The 23,861-nt window shown below is 38.1% G+C and overlaps 1 protein-coding gene across 2 annotated transcripts in view; it reads left to right on the top strand.

Annotated features, from left to right (window-relative positions):
• PDE11A (phosphodiesterase 11A) overlaps positions 1-23,861 on the top strand; it is a 443,979-nt gene that overhangs the window by 197,400 nt on the left and 222,718 nt on the right. For both annotated transcript variants that reach the window (XM_055289828.2, XM_063644786.1), the window contains exon 5: positions 10,030-10,094. In XM_055289828.2, coding sequence (XP_055145803.1) covers positions 10,030-10,094 — 65 coding nt within the window. The remainder of the gene's footprint in view (positions 1-10,029; positions 10,095-23,861) is intronic.

Below are 23,861 nucleotides of genomic sequence, written 5' to 3'. Positions count from 1 at the left end.
ATCTCCAATACATCCCATCCCAAATCTTCTCCACCTCTGATATTTCCTATTTAGCCAATAGAATCATCACCATTTAGTAAGTAACTCAAGCTAAAAACCATAGAGTAGTTTCTAAGTCATTCTCACTATTCTACATTCACTTGTGTCTATGATCTGTTGCTTCTACCTTGGAACATCATTTCTAGCCCTTCCTTCTCACTCTTTCTACCACTTTCTTCACTGTCTTTACTGATTTCTTGCTAGGACATTTTTCTCCTGACTCATTTCTTGCTTGCAAACAGGGCACTCTTCTTTTCAATCAATTACTGCTTCTTTTTAAACATGCACTGGCCTCTCCTATGATTCAAAACATTGGTAATTGTCTATTGCTTGTATAATAAAGCTCACACTACCCAACATTCAAGGCCCATCACTTCTGCTTCTAACTTAACTTGCAGTTCTCCTTTTTGGTCCTCAGCCTTGCTCTATCCTTTTCTTCACCTCTACCCCACCTCCCCATGGGAGCCTAAGCATATACTAGCCTATTAGCGAATATTAGCCTATTAGCACAAAAGATACATATCTTTGTGCAAATACTCCCAGTGAAAGACAAAATGCCCAGACAATGAAGATCATTTCATCTGGCTATTGCAATAGGGAGAATTCTCATTAATGGTGAATATCTCAAAGAAAAAGAAAAGCACTTGGGGTTTCACAGAAACGTATAGACAAGGGAGTTACCTACATCATTCATGAGCCTTACAGGAGTCATGAGGAAGGATGGAGAAATGTCTTATTTTGAAATGTGCTAGGGCAGAGTGGTCTGTTGAGGATAGCCAATTCTGGAACAGTGGTAGGGAGATTTCTTTATCATTACTATTTTGGGGGAGCACAGAGCTCAGGTAAAGTTCAACATTGTCAACTCTTAACTGCTACTCTCTGGAACCTCTCCACTCCCCAACTACCTATGGTTGATCTTTTCGTCTTCACCTCAGTGCACTTGAGGGCTGATCTTTGCTTACCACACCACTTGGGCTCTCTTGTCCTCTGGCTGCCAGTTGGGTTTGACAAATAGAAAGTATGAGCAGAAGATTTAAGGGCCAGAGGAGTGAAAGACATTGGGTGTAGTTATTTTCCTTATTCCTTCTTTATCAGTTCTAGGGGTGGCTAGATCTTTCCATGGCTTCTCTTCACGTGGATATCAAAATCACCTCCAGGATCTCAAAATCACCCTTCCCTTCTCCCCTCCCTCCCTCTTGTGCAACCTCAGATCTAGGAGTGTTAACTGCTTTCCAAAGTTGCCTGTCCCTGGGTGCCTCATGATTCCTTATTGGGTTCTTTTCACCCTACCCACACTTTTATAGCTTGCCCCTTTATTGAATTATGTTCAGTTAAGCTCTTTTGAGAGTTCTCTATTTTCTCCCAGAACGAATTCATTTGTTCCCTCAGCCTGGGAAACTTCCCCCACTTGTCAGCCTAGAGGATTCCTGCTTGTCACACAGTTCACATGAAGACTTCCTTAACACCTTCCTCTGTGCACTGGTAGCATTTTGGACATACATTGTGGTGAAACATTTGTGAACTGTTTCCTCCTCTCTACTGTGTTGTGAGTTTCTCAAGGATAGGATATGACTTGTGCCCCTTGGTGTTTACAGAGCCTATAGCAGTGCTTGGTGCACTAAGTATTTGATAAATGCTGACTGCATGAATAAATGATTAGAGTAAATTGGCATAAGTGAGAGATTTATTAAGAAGCATAGTAAGAGATGATTGTTTGAGTCATTCTTTTTCTTTCTTTCTTTTTTTTTGAGACAGAGTCTTGCTCTGTCACTTAGGCTGGAGTGCAGTGGCGCATCTCGGCTCACTGCAGCCTCCACTTCCCAGATTCAAGCGATTCTCCTGCCTCAGCCTGCTGAGTAGCTGGGATTACAGGTGCGTGCCACCATGCGAGGCTAATTTTTGTATTTTTAGTAGAGATGGGGTTTCACCATGTTGGTCATGCTGGTCTCGAACTCCTGATCTCAGTTATCTATCCACCTTGACTTCCCAAAGTGCTGGCATTACAGGTGTGAGCCACCACACTTGGCCTATTTAATTCATTATTTTGCCATTTTGAGTAGTCCTCTTATAGAAAAATAGAGATTCAGAAAATTAGAAAACAAAAATCATGATTACTTAGTAAATAATTTTTATTTTGGTGCCAGGAATATCTATTTGAGCATAGATTTTATTTTTTTAACTTGTTTTTAAATTAAAAGAACAGAGAGAAGCCAGACCAACTAGCACTTGATAAATATCCAAATCAAAAAACTTCTGTCCATGGAGCTTTTCGAAAGAACAAGCAGGGAGATGTTTTGTTTACTTCACTTGGCAGGTACACTCCCTTCCCCAGGGTGCAATAATCAGGGCTGATCAGCAGTAAAGGGAGCTTGAAACCAGTTGTTTAGTATCATTGATCTAGAAACCACTTCTGATATTTCCCTTATAAGATTCTCTTTTTTACTAATGCTAAATGATGAGTTAATGGGTGCAGCACACAAACATGGCACATGGATACATATGTAACAAACCTGCACATTGTGCACATGTACCCTAAAACTTAAAGTATAACAATAATAATAATAAAAATTTTATTCTGTAATAGGTCATGGCATTTGACATCTTTTATATCCCTTATGTCCCTATAAGAATAAGGAAACAACAGATACAGATGGGGAGAAAATATGCAGTAGAAAAACAAATAATCCAATTAGAAAATGGGCAAATGATAAGAAGATATAAAAGGACATTTCACTAAAGAGAGATGGCCAATAACACGCTAAAAGATGTCAAATACCATTAGCTATTACTGAATAAAAAATTAAGTCACAATGAAATGTCATTATATATCTATTTGAGTGGCTAAAATAGAAAAAAATACTCATAACCATGTGACTTGTGCCTGTAATCCCAGCTATTCCAGAGGCTGAGGCATGAGAATCACTTGAACCGGGGAGGTGGAGGTTGCAGTGAGCTGAGATCATGCCACCACACTCCACCCTGGGTGACAGAGTAAGATGCTGTCTAAAAATTAAAAAAATAAAATAAAAAAAACTAAAAAATAAAATAAAATTTTGACCCTTAAAAAAAAAAATTATCTGTTTTACTTAGTGTGTGTATATTAATTTATTTAATCCATGTTCATTTAGTAAATGTATAATAAAATCAAAGTTGGATTTAGATAGTAAACTTTTAAAATTAATAAAACTAAGAATTATATAATTGATCCAAGTCAGGAATAAAGCATAAATTCTATTCTATTTTACTTATGCCTTCACCTATTTGGTATTGGTCATAATTTCTGCAGTGTCATTCTATACATCCCATTAAATTATGTCCAAATATTTAAGCTGTTTTTACTGTTTTATTTTTTAACCCAAGTATCTGACTATAAACAATTTTCTATTTGAATGCATTATATTTTCAATTCTTTTTTAAAGTATAAGTTGTCTGATGCTTTGAGGAGCAGCCAATGGCCTGCCTGCCTAGAATTTGCTATTCAAAGACACTTGTGAGCATGAAAGTGGGCAGTGTTAATAATTGTCCCTGGACAACAGGCTTAATTGGAGTGGAACTGTCCCCTGCCAACTGGGGATATATCCTCAAGTAGATCTCTTACCACTTACCCTGGTGCCTAAAATTTCTATCATTGCAGTATTGTTTCAAATTAAAAGATTATGACTCCAAGAATCCTCCTTCTGAATATAGCTATATTACATGGGAATATGAATACATTAACCTATCATTAGCCATTAACAATTTAGCGAAAATAACTGATCTGGCCTAGAAATGGCTGTACACCAGAGAAGTTGGCAAACTTTTAAAAATAAGGGTCTGTCTACTAAATATTTTAGGCTTTTTGGCCTATACGATCTCAATTGCAACTATTCACTCTACTGTTATGGTAGAAAGCAAGCACAGATAATACTTAAATTAATGAGTATGGCTTTGTTACAATGAAACTTTATTAATAAAAACAGGTGGTAGGCCAGATATGGCCCATGGGCCATCCTTTGCCCACTCCTGCCTTTGAGGACCGAGAGGCTGGCAGATGAGTTTACATCTCCAGAATTATGTTACTTCTCAACTGTTCATCTTGCTGCCCTCGTCATGGACTGATGCCACGTGTATATTGCCTTGCCAAATAATCTGATGACTCAGGGTGAGTTTGGCTGTGAATCTAACCTCAGAGGTCAACTCACCTTGCACTTTAAATTTTTCTTCTTTAAAATGTTGCAGTAGTTGTGGTTCTCCTGAGAAAAAGAACCAATAGGAGACTAGATAGATAGATAGATGGATAGATAATAGATAGAGATAAAGAGATTTATTCTAGGAGTTGGTTCACATAATTATGGAAGCTAAGAAGACCCACAGTCTACTGTCTGCAAGCTAGAGAACCAGGAAAGCTGGTGATGTAATTCAGTCTGAGTTCAAAGACCAGAGAATCAGGAGTCCCAGTGTCTGAGGACAGGGGAAAAATGGATGTCCTAGCTCAAACAAAGAGAGCACATTTGCCCTTCCTCTTCCTTTCTATCTGAGCCCTCAGTGGATTGGACAATGCCCACCCACATTGCTCAGGACAATCTTCTTTACTCATTTTATTGATTTGAATGCTAATCTCTTCCAGAAACACTTCACAGACCACCCAGAAATAATGCTTTGCCAGCTATCTGGGCACCCCTTAGCTCAGTCAAGTTGACACATACCAATTAACCATCACAAATGTTAAGTCTTAAAAGGTTAGAGACCTTATTTATTATTTCTTTGGTATCTCCCTATACTATCCAGTACTTTATAGACACTGGATAATCAATATTTAACCAAAGATCAGTAAACATCAGTATCTTCATTTTTCTTCTAAAGACACTAGTGAAGATTAGTATCTTCGTTTTTCTTCTAAAGACACAGGAACCTAAGAATTATGATATAAGTGTAAAGTTAGGGAACATAGTCTACAATACTTCCCTCACTCCTGACACCATTTATGAGTTTTGGAGTTCCCAAGACCATGCCCAGTTTCAATAATTTGCTAGAAGGGCTCAAAGAACTCAGTGAAAGCTGTTACACTCACAGTTACAGTTTACTGCAGGAAATCATACAGATTAACATTAGCATGGGGCAGAGTCTAGGAAAATTCCACACATGTGGACTCTGCTTATGGAGTCATGGATAGTGTCAATGTCTCCTGGCTATCATGTGTGACAAGATGCATGAAATTTTGCCAACCAGGGCCTGAGCCTTAGTGTCTATAGTCTTTATTGGGGCTTGATCACAAAAATGGGGTTAGCCTGCCCATGCGGCTGACCTCTGACTCCCTCCAGTGGTCAACTGATACCATGTGTCCCAAAGCTCCCACCCAAATCATATTGTTGGTGTGGCTCAAAGCCCCCATTCTAAATCACACCGTTACTCTTTGCACATTAATCAGGCATTCCAAGGGTTTAGAGATTACCTCTCAGGAGCCAAGGACAAAGGCCAGACCACTCTTTAGGGAAGGTTCAGTTCTTTCCTACATACAAGGTCAATCGTGGTTCATGAATACAGTGTCTGACTTTGATCATGGCACTATAAGCCATTTTACTGGAGGACACAGCTAATGCATTCTATGGAATGCTGAAGTTGAATGATACATAGTCCTTAACTTTCCCCTTATACATTAAAAATGAATTTAGAAAACAAAACAAATAAAAGTTTTGTCCCTGTTTTTCTTTTCAGCTTGTAATTTATGTTGGAGTAAGATGTTTTAACATTTAGAGGCCGGGTGCAGTGGCTCACGCCTGTAATCCCAGCACTTTGGGAGGCCCAGGCGGGCGGATCACGAGGTCAGGAGATCGAGACCACGGTGAAACCCCGTCTCTACTAAAAATACAAAAAATTAGCCGGGCGTTGTGGCGGGTGCCTGTAGTCCCAGCTACTCAGAGAGGCTGAGGCAGGAGAATGGCGTGAACCCGGGAGGCGGAGCTTGCAGTGAGCCGAGATTGCACCACTGCACTCCAGCCTGGGAGACAGAGCGAGACTCCATCTCAAAAAAAAAAAAAAAAAAAAAAAAAATTTAGAAAGAAGTGTTTTTTCTTTTTAGTAGTTTTTCCAATTTCTTTTACAAGAGTTCAAACATCTTGTCATTTCATTAAGAGACATGTATATATCTTATCCATTCTCTGTAGATCTATAGGTTCTATGGCTTTAAAACGCCATTATTTCCTATTATTTCCTATTCCATTTCTTATATCCCTCAGTTGCTATTCCTCTGATGGAAAAAATATTTTTAAAAGATCTTTATTTTCTCTCATTCTCTGGACATTTCTCATTGTTTTCTTAAGGTGTAAAACCAGAAGTGCACTTATTTTTTCCAGGGAGCACTAGTTTTGAGGAGCCAGGGCAAATTAAGCTCCCTACCATAAAGCAAGCTCCATAACTGCAGAGATTTTATTTTCTTTTACTTTCACATTTGTAATTCCATTGTATACTACACTGCTTGACACAGAAGACAGTACATATTTGTTGTATTGAAAGATAATTTTCAAAAAGTTAAAAACTTAACTCTTGCAGAAATCTAAAGCAAGCGTGTATCAAAGATTTGTTTAACTCATTAAAAAGAGAAACTGCAGGGTGGCAAAGTTGGTTCTAAAACAGGCACTGAAAGAATGCCAGCATAAGATTGCTAGATTAGCTTTTTAAAATGGTTACTACCAGTCAATACAGTTGTAACTATTGAGCTTTTCTTTTCTCCTGCACAGAAATCATTTGCATCTTTACTTGGATAAAATTTATTTGTATTGCTATCAGATTTACAGAAATTAACATCTACTCTTACCACACTGTAAATTATTCTAATCAATAGTAAGAAGTAGGCCAAATGAAGCATTCTTAGTAATATTGGAGAATTTAATCTCATTTATCAGATCAGGAATTAAAAAAAGTCCTGCTTAATTTTCAAATGCAGAAACAATTAACAGTTTATCGATAATTTGATTAATCTTATACCAAGCCAAGTGTTTTACTTCAAGTTACTTTTTAGTCTGTGTTTACTCAAATTTGGGCATATAGGAGGTACTCAATAAATATTTGTAGAATTAGTAAATAAAAGTAGAGTTTATTCTGGTTTTGAAGGAGTCATGTCCAAATAATTTGCTGCTGCAATAACACTTCCTCTTGCTTATTAAAGCAGTGAGAAGTGGGATCACTGGAGCTGTGGAATCAGAACATGGTTCAAATCTCAGCTCTGCAATTTCCTGCTTGCATGGCTCCCATCAAACCACTTAACCCCCTAAGCCTTAATTTGCTGTCAATAAAATGAGGATAAATCTACCTTCTGGGATGTTGTAAGCATTGATACATACGTAAAGGATTGTTTATAATGTGTGCAAAATCCCTCATTTGCAGGAAAATGACCTCTCTATGTGGTTTGGCTCCCTTTCAGCATAGTGGCCTCAGGGTAGTTGCACTTCTTGCATGGTGACCGAGGGTTCCAAGCACACATATTTCATCAGGCAAGGCAGAAGCTGTGTTGCGTTTTACAACAACCTTGGAAGGCATGTAGCATCTCTTCCATATGCTCTATTTGTTGAAGCTTTCAGAAGCCCACCGGATTTAAGGAGAGAGGACGTAGATCCTACCACTTGGTAGGAAAGTGGCAGGGTTACATGGAAGAGAAGAATATGGGATAGGAGATATTGTTGTGACCATCTTTGGAAAATAAAATCTGCCACAATGAGTGATTCTGTAGAGGCTTAATTCATATTACAATATGAAATGAAATATGTTCTATAGTTGTCAAGGGCATTTCCTTGCAGTCGAGCGATTGTCATTGCCCTACATTCATTTAGTCACACACTATTTTCTTTGTGATAAGCCTTTCTTTTCTATTTTTTCCCTAATGTTGCATTTGCCTAGCTTGAGTTCATTACCTCACTGATAAAGCTGTTTTAATATTTAATCTATTCCTAGTTTCCAAATCATTTTCTCAGGTGCCCATCAATTCCTTGTAAGTGGTTAATTTAAAAGGCCTTTGAAGCATGACTGCATATGGCTAAGGAAAATCTAAATGTCAACCTTGGAAGCATTCTATGACATTCAGATGGACTCTTTTCACTATAGGGGCTTGTTTTTCTATCATGTGGTATATCTTGTCAGAAGAGGGTATTGGGGCTCAGAAAAGGATACTTCAAAGCATGGTGCCTTGGCATACTGAGCATGTTGATCTAAAGGAAATTAAAAGGCCTTAGAACTGAGTCCCCTCAGAGCCAAGAACTTTCTAACCTTTTCTTGTTCCTCCTCACAAGTACAAGATGGAACTCTTTTCCATCCCCTCCCTGAAATTGTATTAACCAGAGAATATTATTCGCATATCACAGGAAGGAAGACTGAGGAATGTCCCCATGCCCAGAAAGACTTTCCATCTATTCTTCTGAGGGCACTCTGAGAGATTACCCGGGAGACTTTATCTGCATAATAAGATAACCTTTGGCCAGGTGCGGTGGCTCATACCTGTAATCCCAGCACTTTGGGAAGCCAAGGCTGGTGGCTCATCTGGGGTGAGGAATTCAAGACTAGCCTGGTCAACATGGTGAAACCCTGTCTCTACTAAAAATGCAAAAATTAGCTGGGTGTGATAACACGCCCCTGTAATCCCAGCAACTTGGGAGGCTGAGGTGGGAGAATCACTCGAACCCAGGAGGCGGAGGCTGCAATGAGCCGAGATCGGGCCACTGCACTCCAGCCTGTGTGACAGAGTGAGAACCTGTCCAAAAAAAAAAAAAAGATAACCTTTGTTCACAGTGAAGTTCCACCCCTTACCGTCCTGCTACCTCCTCCAGAGAGCTCAGAGAAACTTTGTCCCTGGTCATTGTCTGTTCTTTGGGCTCATTTAATTCCTTTGAAATTTTTTTCTACCCCTCAAAATTGCCTACATCCCCCACCCATCTCCCCTATAAAGAGGATGCTATTTAAGCTTCAACCATCTGGCCCTCCTTTGAGTCTCATATTTTATATGGCTTCTGTGCTTTTGCACATTAGTAAATTTGTATGCTTGTTCTCCTGTTAATCTGTCTATTGTCAGTTTATTTCAGCAAACCTTCAGAGGGTAGAAGGAAAGGTTTCCGTCCGCCCCTACAAGGGCCAGAAATAGTGCCTTTCTCACTCAACATTTGTAGTGTTGAAAGAACTAGCACTCTAGCATCAGAGAGAATTCCTTTCATGCCAGTTGCCTTATTTAATTGTGTGAAACTGAGTACGTCTTTTTAAAAATTGGGGGTTAGTTTCCTCATCTATAGACTGAGTATAAAATTCTCTACTTTAGATTTATAATAAAGAAATAATCAAAAAAGCTTCTGCTGTAGGGCCTGGTTTACGGTGTAAACTCAATATTAGCTAATAATAAGAAAAACTACATTGACATTTTCTGTTCCCATAAATTCCCCCTCAACATAAACCTTGGTCAGTTCTCACACTGGTATGCTAGTTTCACTGGAGAGGTGAGAGAGGAAGCGTCCACACAAGAATGATTGTTGAATAAGGTGGCTTCCTCTTCTTTACCCTTTAGGTGGTGGTAACACAAAGCTCACCTGAGAACAATGATGAGCCAAGCTTAATGATGAGCTAACTCCAGGAGCCTGGGGTTGACAGAGGGCATCTTCTTTGAGGGGTGTTCTGTCCCTACTTGGGTCTCTATTGCTGTTGATTGGGTTGTTAAAAGAACAGTTTTCTTTTTAAGTATTCAAATGAGATTTTCCTTTACCTGACCTCCATAGCTCATTGTACACCTAATTGTAAAAATATGTACATGTTTAGTGAAATGTATTGAAACTTTGACAATGTACGCTTTGTAAGAAGTAAGATACAAGATGTAGGATGGGATTCTCCTCTTCTACTCTCTCGGGATTTCTCCACTTAAAAATCTCTCTTTAATCTCCAAGTATTATAATCATTATAAAGATGAAAATGTTTATTACATTATTTTAAACTGCAATAAAGCTTTAATTGATCTGGATTTATTATCTTTCTATGCGACAGGTGGTGAAATTTACCAAATCCTTTGAATTGATGTCCCCAAAGTGCAGTGCTGATGCTGAGAACAGGTAGGGCTTGTGGGGTTCATGTGTCTTTTGATGTTCTTTTGTCCTTGGTGTTAGCAGCATTGCCTAATTCTTAGAAGATAGTAGTTCTTTATATTAGCAAGTACAACCAAATATCGTGACTCTTCTGTATTTCAGGGCTTAAATTAAAACTATATCTTAAAAATAATTGCATATACGGCTGGGCACGGTGGCTCATGCCTATAATCCCAGCACTTTGGGAGGCTGAGGCGGGCGAATCACAAGGTCAGGAGATCGAGACCATCCTGGCTAACACAGTGAAACCCTGTCTCTACTAAAAAATACAAAAAAAAAAAAATTAGCCAGGCATAGTGGCGGGCGCCTGTGGTCCCAACTACTTGGGAGGCTGAGGCAGGAGAATGGAGTGAACCCGGGGGGCGGAGCTTGCAGTGAGCCGAGATTGTGCCACTGCACTCCAGCCTGGGCAACAGAGCGAGACTCTGCCTCTAAAAAATAAAATAAAAATGAATAAATAAATAAATACATAAATAAATGCATATACATCTAGCTTGCAATCAGTTTTTAGGGCCAAATTTTAGTACTTGTAATAGGATTAAAATGTTGCCTTTAGCTTTATTTCTCTTTTCCCTAAATCTTGTAAATTTTTGTTTGTTTGTTTGTTTGTTTTGTTTTTTAACGTGGAGTCTCGCTCTGTTGCCCAGGCTAGAGTGCAGCGGTGCAGTCCTGGCTCACTGCAGCCTCTGCCTCCCAGGTTCAAGCAATTCTCCTGCCTCAGCCACCTGAGTAGCTGGGATTACTGGGGCGTGCCACCACACCTGGCTAATTTTTGTATTTTTAGTAGAGACAGGGTTCCACCATGATGGCCAGGCTGGTCTCAAACTCCTGACCTCAAGTGATCTGCCCGTCTTGGCCTCCCAAAGTGCTGGCATTACAGGTGTGAACCACTGTGCCCAGCCGCCTTGTAATGTTTTGAAATAAATCTTAAGATATTCTGCTGACTCCTGAACTTTGAATCCAAGTTATTTAGGGAAGTTAATATGGAATAGTACTGGAGCCAAACTGTTTTCGTTAGGCCAACAGTTTCAGTTTCTTTTCACATCACGTTTGACTAAATCTTCCAATAAAAAAAGTAAAATTTTAGATATATCTTAGCTGTACAGACAGCCTAATTTTTTGCTTGATTTTTGCTCCTTGTTTCTCTTCCTCCCTCCTGTTTGTCCATACTTGGCCAATAATATCCCCTTGGAAAAAAGACTGAGAGAGTTTCCAGTAATTCACTTCTTGTTCTCATTGGCATCTTTGAGGCTATAACAGGGTAGAAGTGAAGATTGCAAGCAATCAGTGAATTTCTCTTATCTTTTTACTGCCTTGAATAATAGCTGTGTTGCTACAAAAATTCTCTTTAGTTGCCTCTAGAGGAAGGGTTAAAAAAGAGTGAAATTACCAAAATGCAGACATGGAGAAAGAATCGTAAAGCACTCAGGGCAGTATGATGATGAGGACAATGATGATGATATTGATACTAAAATATGAGCAACCTCCATTATTTGACTGTTATGTGTTCCATGTAGTATGCTAAATGATTTATAAGCATTTAATCCCCCAAACAATCTTTTGAAGTAGGCATTCTCCCCATGTTATAAAGAAGAAAACCAAGGTTCATCAAGTTTAAGTAACTTTTTTGAGGCCCTGCAACCAGTAAGTGGTAGCCACCAAGGACAAGGTCACCTGGATAAGACTCTCGCAACCTTTGAACTTTGATTCCATAGCCACACATCATTTAAAATCTGGTTGTTGATCTCATCTAGTGAATACCTGTCAGATTAATATTCCGAAATCTAATGGGTCAATCAGAATCAGGCTTAGAAAATTTAGTAGAAACTGAATTCTCAGAACACACACTGAGAGATTCTGATTCAGTACTTCAGAAGTGAAGTCCTAAAGGTCTGTATGTTCTAAAGGCCCTCTGGGTAATTACCTATTTCAAGATGTAATACTCAAAAGTAATTTGATTTTTATATCTATTATTGCCTTTAAATTCAGGAAATAGAAACCAGTAAATAAAAATAAAAAGTAAATTACTTTTTATCAAGTGCATGAAGTTTAAAAGGGGCCTTTGCTACATACTATATAACTCCATTTACAGGACATTCTTAAAACGTCAAAATTATAGGAAGAGAAAGTAAATCAGTTCATTTCCAGGGACAGGAGATGGAGAGAGGGGTTGACTTCAAAGGGGTAGAGGGTTGTGATGGAACCACGCTGTATCTTGCTTGCAGTGGTGATTATATGACTGTATTTGTCAAAACTTGGAGAAATCTACCTTAAAAAGGGTGAATTTTACTGACTGTTAATAATACCTTAAAATGGAAATTGAAATGGGAAAAAGAGGTCTTTGGTAAGAGGTTTTATATTCATAAAAATGTATTTATGTTCACATCTATATTTAATGCCAGCTAATCTATACCTAACCAAGATATTTAGCATAGAAAGTTACTAGTAGTATACTCAGCAATTTTCCTAAATAGAATGTTATAAAACAGCATGAAATACAATAGAAAAATATCTATTCATGCTGATACCTTTAGCTATTCATGACCTCATATAAATTATATCTCCCATATATGAGAGGGGAAAGCTTTATGTAGTTATTAAAACACAACCTTTGAAGTCCTAATGCTTCAATATTGTTATTTTTTATACTGCTGAACATGTTCTCATGGTCACTTCAGAGTTAAATACTTCTTTTTTTATTATTTTTAATCCTGAGAGAACTTCCATGTCAAAATGAAATGACCCAAGACCTAGACTGCTCTTGGCAAACTTTCTGATAATAAAAGACAGAAAGAAAGGTCAGGTTTTCTTTAAAGAGACATTTGAAAAGTGCCTTTGAACTTTGACATTATGAGATAGTCCTATTCATCATTCTATTTATGGCTTTTAAATTAATGTAGAATGTTCATTTATCTCAGAAGACCTTTCCATCATTGTCCAGTAATTCTCCTCATGTAGATCTGAGTTCCTTCAGTTATTTATTGGAAGTTAAAGGAACCAAGACAAGTGACTCCAGAATTTACTTCACCAGTGACACGGAAGGGACATCGAAATGGCCTATGAGTCTAAAAATCACAGCTTGATCTCACAGTCTGATCTTTCCTTTAACCTTTCATCATTTAACATCTTCACTATAGATGATGTCTATTAGATACTTTAGTCCTCTGAACATCAGTCAGAGTTATAATAGTGTAGTTTTTAGAAGACAATTTCTATGGCTCCTCGTAACAATGTTTCAGGGTACTACTTCAATTCTGATGAACCCTGGTTTGAGGCTTGCTGATTTTTATAGATAGTCCTTGAAGCCATTTTTAAATAAAAACCAGTTTTGCTGACTCATCACTTCTGCTTAGTGTCTTTCACAGCTTTGTCATAGCTAGTGTCCTGTTGGTCTCTATGCAATGAGTACCAGTCAGTTCAAGAGCTGGAAATGACTTGATCCATCTCCCTCCATGAAGTGTGCTCCTCTTCCAGGGTATCATTGGCAACACCTCTAGTGACAGGATTCTCACTATGTCATGATGGACTTCTTGCATTTATAAGGGGTTCTAGTAGTTAGGCATTTTATGTTGAATTATATTCCTATAACTTCTATCTGTTTATTCTAAATTTATTCCTTGGAGGCAGTTATTCCTTCCTTCAACAGTCATATATTGAGTACCTACTCTGTGCTGAGTCCTCTGCTAGGTGATAGGGCTACAGAGATTTTTTAAAAATTAAAAGCTGTCTCTGTCCTCAAGGATCTCAAGGGCAATGAACAGTGGTGGGAGTGGGTTAAAAATATAATACAAACATAACCAGATTTCACCAGGCCTCCAGACTATGGCTTTAAATAAACACAGTCACATTAATATTATAATTTATATATTTGGCTGCTTAACCATTTCTCCTATGTAGTGTAGCATAAGAACCCTAGTCCCTTGTAAAAGCCATTCTTGAAGTATTCCTGGAGTTTCTAAGATTTCTTTTTTTAGAGACAGGGTCTCACTCTGTTGCCCAGGCAAGAGTGCAGTGGTGCAATCATAGTTCACTGTAATCCTTGAACTCCTGGGCTTAAGCAGTCCTCCCATCTCAACCTCCCAATTAGCTAGCACTACAAGTGCATGCCACCACACCTGGCTAATTTTTAAATTATTTTGTAGAGACAGGGGTCTCACTGTGTTGCCCAGGCTGGTCTCAAATTCCTGGCCTCAAGGGATCTTCCTGCTTTGGCCTCCCAAAAATGCTGACGTGAGCCACCATGCCAAGCCTAAGATTTTAATAATAATAATAATAATAATAATAATAATTTATTACTGACTCATCATTTCTTCCAAGTGACCACTCATAAATCCTCTCCCTCTGGCCATGACAGAGCAGCGTCCTATGATGTGGGCTTCCTTGCCCACTCCGGAATTCCCACGGGCATAACTGCACTCCTCACCAGTGCTGTGCCACAGCTCCCCAGCACTACCTTAGGTGCACTGGTGACCTTCACGAACCTGGGGAAGGCTGGGTAATTTGTGCAGAAATGGGAAGAAGGCTCACTTTCTCTCCCAGGTGTCATAGTCTGTTGCCTAGCCCCTAAACAGCCCCGAGTGTACCCCATTTTTTACAGACCTTTTAATTCCTAAAACTTTTTTTAGATGTTAACCCACAGAGATCCAAGTGCATGTAGGGAGAGGGATGCACAAAAGAAAAAGTGGAGGACAGAGTGTTGAGTAGCCTGAATGTTAAACCTTTTATGTGGACGTTTTTCCATTTTTAAACACCGTATTTTCTCCAAGTTCCCTGGTCATGAGTATTGATGGTTCCTGTCCTTTAGTGAACCAGTACACTCAAGGCAGGATGAGATAATCTGGTATATTTTAGAACAATAAGGAATTAGAACTAAAAGAGATTCTATTTCCAGAATGAATACCTTTTCACCAACTGGGAGAATACAGGTATTTGCTTCATGAACATATGGGAAGAAAAGGAGCCAGGTCTTAAGCTCAGTTAAAAACAACAGAAACAACATGACACTATTTTTGAGTTTTACTATGTGCTAAGTACTGTACATGAATTATCCCATTTTTTCCTATATTACAGATAAGAATTAAGAAATATGTCCAAGGTAACACAGTAAGTTACAGAGGCAATATTTGAAACCCAGTTAGCCTGGCGCTGGCACTAATCTTCTCAGCCATTACGTTTATTACTTGCAAGTAGATTACCAGGAAAATTCAGTAGAATTGCTGAAAGAGCACAATGCCTGGCACATAGTAGTTGCTCAATGATTTTAAGGCACTTTTTCTCACACTTAACATGTTGAAAGTCAGGATGGTATCTTACTACCAGTGATGTCTTAGTGACAGTTGGTGATACAGCTATTGCCTGTGCATGTACAAACTTGGTCAGAGCTGTTTGTGTTATCTCTTCAATTGTGTATTGTACGTTGTCAGTACTACATAGATTGGACTTAAATGCTGGTTAATATGTGTGTCCAATGAGATTACAGTATGGTCTGGCATTGAAATGAAAAGTTATTGTTTTGCAGAAAAACATAGAAATAAGAAGTGGAGTGTAAATTTGATATTAGTGATGAAAATATTTGTTTTTGGAAAACTGGTCCCATTTCTATATGTTCTTTCAAAGCAACAATGAAGGAAGAAACTCCCAAGAAGATGAAGTGGTGCTATATTTGGTTACTGAAATACATCTACACGGGTCAGCTAACACATGTCAAGTTATGCAACTGAAGGCAGGAGAAATTGCCAAAGCTCTCATAATAAGTGAAAGAAATTTCAAAACAAGAAGAGGCTGATATAATTAAACTCATGCATGATGCAGGACTGTTATTAAGGTGTGGAACATCAATTTGTCAGAAACTTTCAATTGATTGGAAACTGCTTAACATCCAGTGACATGTAATTCATTTAGGAAAAACTAGGAATTTAGTCAAATAGGAAATGCTGAGAAAACCTCAGTGTCCTTTGACATACCTGCCAGTGCCAAGAGTGCTAAAACAATTAACACTGAGAACATAGATGACAAAATGTACAGCATTTCAATGTGATGTCATGCATGATGTCAGGTGGTCAAAACTTGTCACCATATTTCATTTTGAACAATATCAAACTAAGTGTGGGAGGCAGAATGTTGGCCCCCAAGATCCTCACCACTTGTCATATATTCACTTTACATTACAAGCCAAAGAGATTACAGAGATAATTAAGATTACTAATCAATTGATGTTAAAATAGGAAGATTATTCTGGATTATCTAGGTGAGTCTGATGTAATCACGTGAACCCTTAAAACAGAGCTTTCTCCCAGTTGAGGACACAAAAGGAAGCTGAAGAGGCGCAACAGAAGGGAAAAGTCGGAGACATGTTATGCACGAGCAGGATTCAACAAATGTTGCTGGTTTAAATATAGACGGGGCCAAATGTCAAGGAAACCTGGACCTCAGTCATACAATTGCAGGGAGTTGAATTCTGCCAACAACCTGAATGAGCTCCATTCTTCCCCAGAGCCTTCAGAAAGGAATACAGCTCTGTCAATTCCTTGGTTTTGGTCTTGTAAGATCCTGAGCAGCAAATCCAGCACGTCATGATGAACTTGTGACTTCCAGCCCTCTGAGATAATAAATAGGTGTTTTAAGCTGCTATATGTATAGTAATTTGTTATGCAGAAATGGGAAATGAATGCAATTTTAGTGTGTGAGTTTGAACCCATTCTCATATGAAAATGAGATTGAACTCAATGCTGTTGTCTTATGTGTGTGCATTCATGCATGCATGCACATACACACACATAGAGATGAATGACAGGTGAGCTGATGAATGAGTGGTGTACAGCCATGTGGAAAGATGGCCAGGAGTCTTACTTAACCTTCAAAGTGATGTTAGCTGTTGGTGCATTTTTAGACATGTATCTGCACAGTGAAAAAATTTCTAGTGGCAAGACTGGACATTAGCAACCCTTAAAATTGCAGCCAACAAACCAAGGAAAGATCACTTTAGGAAGGAATATGAGTTTGGTTTTATCTAAAAACCCTCCAATGGCATCTTCTACTAAGTTCAATAAGTGACGGCATCAAAACTTACAAGAGAGTGTCAGCAGCTTGGAAGAAATTTCTGGAGATGATAGCAGAGCACTTTTAAAGATACATGCTGCATCATTAATATCCTGGTGGCTTAGAGGATAAGATCTGTGAACACTGATGACTCTGAATTGAGAATTGATTCAGAAGAGTGACACCCTTTACTTTCCCTTGTGTATAATCAACTTGTATAGTTTTACATTTTCCTTCAAGAATGGTATATGATAGAATTTATATCGAATCTGAAATATCTTTTAAAATAAGATTAAAATATTTTAAGTGATAATGCATTGCCTCATAGCATTTTTTTCTTTTAGTGGGCTGACAACAGTCCATCTTACAATCGATGCTCTCATAGATTCAGTGACATAATATGACCCTAGAACCGCTTTGTTTTTCCTGTGGCTTTTCCACCCCTTAGCTCATCTACATTTCCCCCAGAGAGTACGTATAACTTTGAGAAGCACCTAAGAGAGTTTAGAGTTTCTTTAAATTTTAAGATTAGACAGCCCTGTGACTTTTCTCAACATTAGTTTTCTGCATTGCATTTTTTAGGTTAGAAGAGTGAATCTTCTGTTTCAATGCCCTATTGACTTTTATTTTCTTTTCCTTTACACATCTGTGTGGAATCTAGTTTTGCAAAACAGATTACCCCTTCTAGCAATGGTTTGCAACCATTCCTGACTTCTCTGTGACTCTTCCTTTAGATTTCCAGCCACCATGGCCCACATCCTATCATTCTTTTAAGGAGAATTGACTTCCACGAGACGTAGCTCTAGTGAGACAAACCACTGGATGAGCTCTATAGTTAGTCCAAGGATCTCTTAGCAAGACTCCCAGAGATGTCTGGGTTACCATCTTTTGTCTTTGTCCAGCAGCAATGATACATTCAGGAATAAACTTGGAATAGACTGTATTAGCCTGGAGAGACCAAGTATGATGAGTGAGGATTTTGTTTATTCCTGAGTGTACTTTGATTGTACCCTGCAATCATATTGCAATTTTTTTTTTTTTTTTGAGACGGAGTCTCGCTCTGTTGCCCAGGCTGGAGTGCAGTGAGGTGATCTCGGCTCACTGCAACCTCTGCCTCCTGAGTTTAAGTGATTCTCCTGCCTCAGCCTGCCGAGTAGCTAGGACTACAGGCCCGCCACCACACCCAGCTAATTTTTGTATTTTTAGTAGAGATGGGGTTTCACCATTTTGGCCAGGATGATCTCAATCTCTTGACCTCGTGATCTGCCCGCCTTGGCCTCCTAAAGTGCTGGGATTACACGCATGAGCCACCGCACCCAGCCCATATTGAACATTTTATAACTCTGAGATGTACCTGGGTTACATGAGGTGATCTCCAGTACCTAATCAGATTGTGAATATGATTCTGGGCCTGGAGGAGCACCTCCATGCACCAGAAGGTTTTGTGTGACTCACTCCACTTGGACATTGTCACTCAAAAGCATGCAACCCTGGTGACGCTTTTGGGAATCAGAAATTCTGTTCCTACTTTAAAGAATGTTACTGAAAGTCTTTATGTAAATTCTGACTGTGCCAACTTTATTGTGTATCCCTTAGATCATGACTTTCAAACCTTTTCTAATGCAATCCATGACAAAAATATCCAAACCTAGGTAGTGTATATAAATGTACACACAAGTATACACACACATATCTAAGACAAATATTTTATGAAACTATACTTACCTTTACTATGCATCTATATTCTTATCCTTTTAAGGAAAGAAAAACAAAACTAAAACATCTGCTGTTATGACCCACAAAATTGATTTCATGATTTACACTTTGCAGTGACCCACAGTGTGAAAAACACTGCTTTAGACTTACAGGCCTTGTCTGATTTGCCCATGCAGTGTTTGTGGCCTCAATCAGTACCTATATTGGTTATTATGAAATACCATAATTGTAAGAAACTGGTATTTCCCAAGCATTTCAAGAACTTCTTCACTCAAATACATATTATCCTTCGAATTAGGCACCTTGGAGAGTAGTTTGTTTGTGTAAGTCTTTTACACATCTATTTAGTACAAGTGAATACAATATATCCCTGGAATCCCAGAGACACATGCAGACACATTCAGTCCTACCAAGGCCTTTCAGCTACATTCCTCAAGTCTTGTACTGTATTCCTTCTTAGACATACATTTATGAGTCACTTCTGCTCTCCAAAGAACATATGCCAATATTAGATGAGCAAAAGGTTTTTCAGGAGAAACAAATGTGAAAGCTAAAGAGAGCAGGATCAGCAGTAGATGGGGAGAGCATTTGACCACAGTGCTCTGTGGAAGAAGAGAGACAAGTAAGGAGTGAATATAAAGAGTCTTTGGTCACAGTGTGGTTTGGAAAAAATCACTGCCTGGCCAATGGGAAGTCCCGAGCAGAATTTGCCAGTTGGAGAAATCATGCTTCCATGGGAGTGACCCAGTTCCTGCCCTCATCACGCTCAGTCATTGACGGGGAACAGCTCCAGGGGAGGCTTGGACCCAGAGGCATGGAGATGGAGGTGTCAATCAGCTATACATCCTGATGAGGTTCTCCTAAAGGGAGATGTGAATGGGGCATCTCCATGGCCACAGCACTTGATGCGCTACTCAATAAGTATCACTTGATTTATTCATCTATCCAAAACAATTTTTATTATTCTTACTTGGCAGCATAATTATCATCTTTATGCTAATTATTCTTATCTTTAAGTTTTTCTTTCTTGAAATGTAATTCATATACCACAAAATCAACATTTTAAGGTGTTCAATTCAGTGGTTTTTAGTATATTCACAAGGCTGTTCAACCATACCACTGTCTGCTTCCAGAACATTTTCATCACCCCAAAAAAGAAACTCTACCCATTAGCAGCCACTCCCCTCTCTTCCCTCCTCCCAGGCCCTAGCAACTGCTAATCTACTTTCTGCCTCGATGGATTTGTCTATTTTGGACATTTCTTATAAATGGAATTATATAATATGTGACCATTTGTGTTTGGTCTCTTTTACTTAACAAACTTAAATAGTGTGTTTTCACTATTCATTCATGTTGTACATGCACTTTATTCCTTCATTCTTTTTTATGGATGAATAATATTCCATTGTTTGGATATATCATATTTTTCTTATTCATCAGTTGATGATGTTGTTTCTACTTTTGTGGCTATTAAGAATAATGCTGCTGAGAACATTCATGTACAAATTTTTGAGTACACATAGATTTTCGGTTCTTTTGGGTATAGGCCTAGAAGTGGAATTGCTAGGTCATGTGGTAACTCTGTGTCTAACTTTTGGACCAACTGTCAGACTGTTTTCTACAGTGGCTGTACCATTTTACATTCGCACCAGCAAAGAATGAGGGTTCCATTTTGATGCTTATCAATACTTATTTTTGTTTCTGTCTTTCTTTTAGTTATAGCCATCTTAGCGGATGTGACATAGCATTTCATTGTGGTTTTTGTTTTTTTTGGGGGGGTGCAGGGGATAGAGTCTCACTCTATTGCCCAGGCTGGAGTACAGTGGCACAGTCTCAGCTCACGGCAACCTCTGCCTATTGGGTTCAAGTGGTTTTCCTGCCTCAGCCTCCTGAGTAGCTGGGATTAAGGTGCCTGCCACCAAGCCTGGCTAATTTTTGTACTTTTAGTAGTGATTGGGTTTCGCCATGTTGGCCAGGCTGGTCTTGAACTCTTAACCTCAGGTGTTCTGCCCACCTTGGCCTCCCAAAATGCTGAGATTACAGGTGTGAGCCACTGTGCCTGGCTGATTTGTTTGTTTTTAATGACCGTGCTTTTTACAATTAGGGTGCTATTCAGGCTCAGAATTCTAAGCCTAAACATTATGTAGTAGCAAGAAGTGAATGACCACTGGAAAATGACCCGTATGATTACTTTTAAGTAGTAATGCAAAAGGGGACTCATTTTGTTTATGGCATCCCCTCATGTGTACAAAACAACATATAATAAAAGAACACTATAGGTTATCCCATCCATTAGTCACCCCAAAACATAGTTCATGTTACTTAAGATCATTTTGGATCTAAAAATTCATCCTTCGAAGAGTGCTATCTTATAATCAATTATCTCCCTTTATGCGATTTCTGAAGTACATGATGAGTCCATATCCTTGCTGGGCAATTTGTCTCTTTGTTTTTCACGTATTATGAGAAAATGTGACATTTGTCTTTCTCTTCCTGGCTTATTTCAGTTAACATAATGATGTACAGTTCCATCTATGTTGTTGCAAATGACTGGATCTCATTCTTTTTTATAGTTGAACAGTACTCCATTGTGTATATGTACCACATTTTTTAATCCATTCATCTGCTGATGGACACTTAGGTTGCTTTCAAATCTTAACTTTTGTAAACAGTGCTACAACAAACATAAAGATTGCAGATATCTCTTCAAAATACTAATTTCCTTTCTTTTGGGAATATACTCAGCAGTGGGATTGCTGGATTTGTATACTGCACTTATACACTCTTGGTTGGAATTCCCACCAACTGTGTACAAGTGTTCCCTTTTCTCCACAACCTCACCAGCACTTGTTATTGGCTCTTTTGGATATATGCCATTTTAACTGATGAGATGATATCTCATTATAGTTTTGGTTTGAATTTGTCTGATTATCAGTGATGTTGGCACCTTTTCATGTGCCTGTTTGCCATTAGTATGTTTTCTTTTGATAAATGTCTGTTCAGATATTTTGCCCATTTTTTGGTCAGATGATTAGATTTTTTTCCTGTAGAGTTGTTTGAGTTCCTTATATATTCTGCTTATTAATCCCTTGTCAGAGGAGTAGTTTGCAAATATTTTCTCCCATTCTGTGGTTTTTCTCCTCACTTCATTGTATCCATTGCTGTGTAGACGCTTTTTAATTTGATGTGATCCCATTTGTCCATGTTTGCTTCGATTGCTTGTGCTTTTGGGGTATTGCTAAGAAATCTCTGCCTAGACCAATGTCCTGGGTATTTTCCACAATGTTTTCTTGTAGTAATTTCATAGTTCGAGTTGTTAGATGTAAGTTAAACAAATATTTTCTAATGTACCATTTTAATTATCTTATCATTTCTTTCACTATACAATTTTTTCAGTTATTTTCTTAGTGGTTGCCCTGGGGATCACAATTAGTATCTTAATTTGTAACAGTCTCATTTGGATTACTATCAACTTAATTTCCATAGTATACAAAAACTTTGCTCCATATAGCTTTGTTCCCTACCCCTTCATTTGTGTTATTGTTGTCCTACTAATTACATCTTTTCATATGATAAGCCCATCAATGCAGTTTTATAATTTTTGCATTATGCCATTGTCTTTAAATGAGATAGGAGAAAAAAGAGTTACAAACATACATTTATACTATCTTTCATATCTACTTATAAAATTTTCTTTATCAGTTCTGTTTATTCTTCATGTGGATTCAAATTGCTCCCTAGTATCCTTTCATTTCAGCCTGAAGGCTTTTCTTTTGTATTTCTTATAGGACAGGTCTACTGGAAACAAATTTTCTCAGTTTTTGTTTATTTGAGAATGTCTTAATTTTTCATTTTTGAAGTATAGTTTCACTGGATATGGAATTCTTGGTTCATAGTCTTTTCCATTTGTTACTGTGGCTATATTATTCAGCTGTTTTCTAGCCTTATAGTTTCTGATCATGGAGCTATTAATCTTATTGAGGGTTACTTTTATATAATGAGTTACATCTCTGTTGTTGTTTTCAAGATTTTCTCTTGTCATTGTCTTAGGACAGTTTGATTATAATGTGTCTAGACGTGGATCTCTTTCAGTTTATCCTACTTGTAGTTTATTGAGCTCCTTTAATGTGTAGATTAATGTTATTTCAATCAAGTATGGGAAGTTTTCAACCATTATTTCTTCAAATATTCTTTCTGACCCTTTGTCTCCTTTTTTTCTGAGAATCCTCATTATGCATATGTTTGTATGCTTGATGGTATCCTACATGTTACTGAGACTTTGTTCATTTTTATTCATTCTTTTTACTTTCTGTTCCTCAGACTAGATGTTTTGAATTGACCTATCTTCAAGTTCAATGATGCTTTTTTCTGCCTTTTCAAACATGCTGTTGGGTACCCTAGTGAATTTTTAATTTCTATTATTATACTTTTCAATTTTTGAACTTCTATTTGGTTCTTTTAAATAATTTCTCTTTATTGATATTATTTATTTGGGAGACAGCCTTCTCATATTTTCCTTTCTGTCTTTAGATATGATTTCCTTTAGTATTTTGAATGTATGTACAATAGTTCATTTAAATACTTTGTCTAGTAAGTCCAACATCTTGGCTTACTCAGGGACAGTTTCAATTGACTGTTTTTTCATATATGGAGCATCCTTTACTATATCTTTGCATCTCTTATAAATTTTTGTTGAAAACTGAATGTTTTAAATAATATAATGTGGAAACTCTGGAAATCAAGTCTATCCCCTCACCCCACCATCTAATGTTTGTTGTCATTTCTGTTTGTTGCTATTATTGTTGTTACTGCTATTTGTTGTTCAGTGACTTTCCAGAACTAATTCTTTAAAGTCTGTATTCTTTTTGGGGTTTGGCAACTGAGGGTTCTGCTCAGTTAGCTTAGTTATCAGCTAATGATTGGACAGAGATGTCCTTAAAAGCCTGAACCAATAAGTCTTCCAGCCTTTGCTGAGGAGCT

The sequence above is a fragment of the Symphalangus syndactylus genome, chromosome 8 (genome assembly GCF_028878055.3).
Source record: "Symphalangus syndactylus isolate Jambi chromosome 8, NHGRI_mSymSyn1-v2.1_pri, whole genome shotgun sequence".
In the NCBI taxonomy this organism is placed as follows: domain Eukaryota; kingdom Metazoa; phylum Chordata; class Mammalia; order Primates; family Hylobatidae; genus Symphalangus; species Symphalangus syndactylus.
Note: the sequence above shows the minus strand (reverse complement) of the source record. Positions and strands in the feature narration are given on the sequence as shown.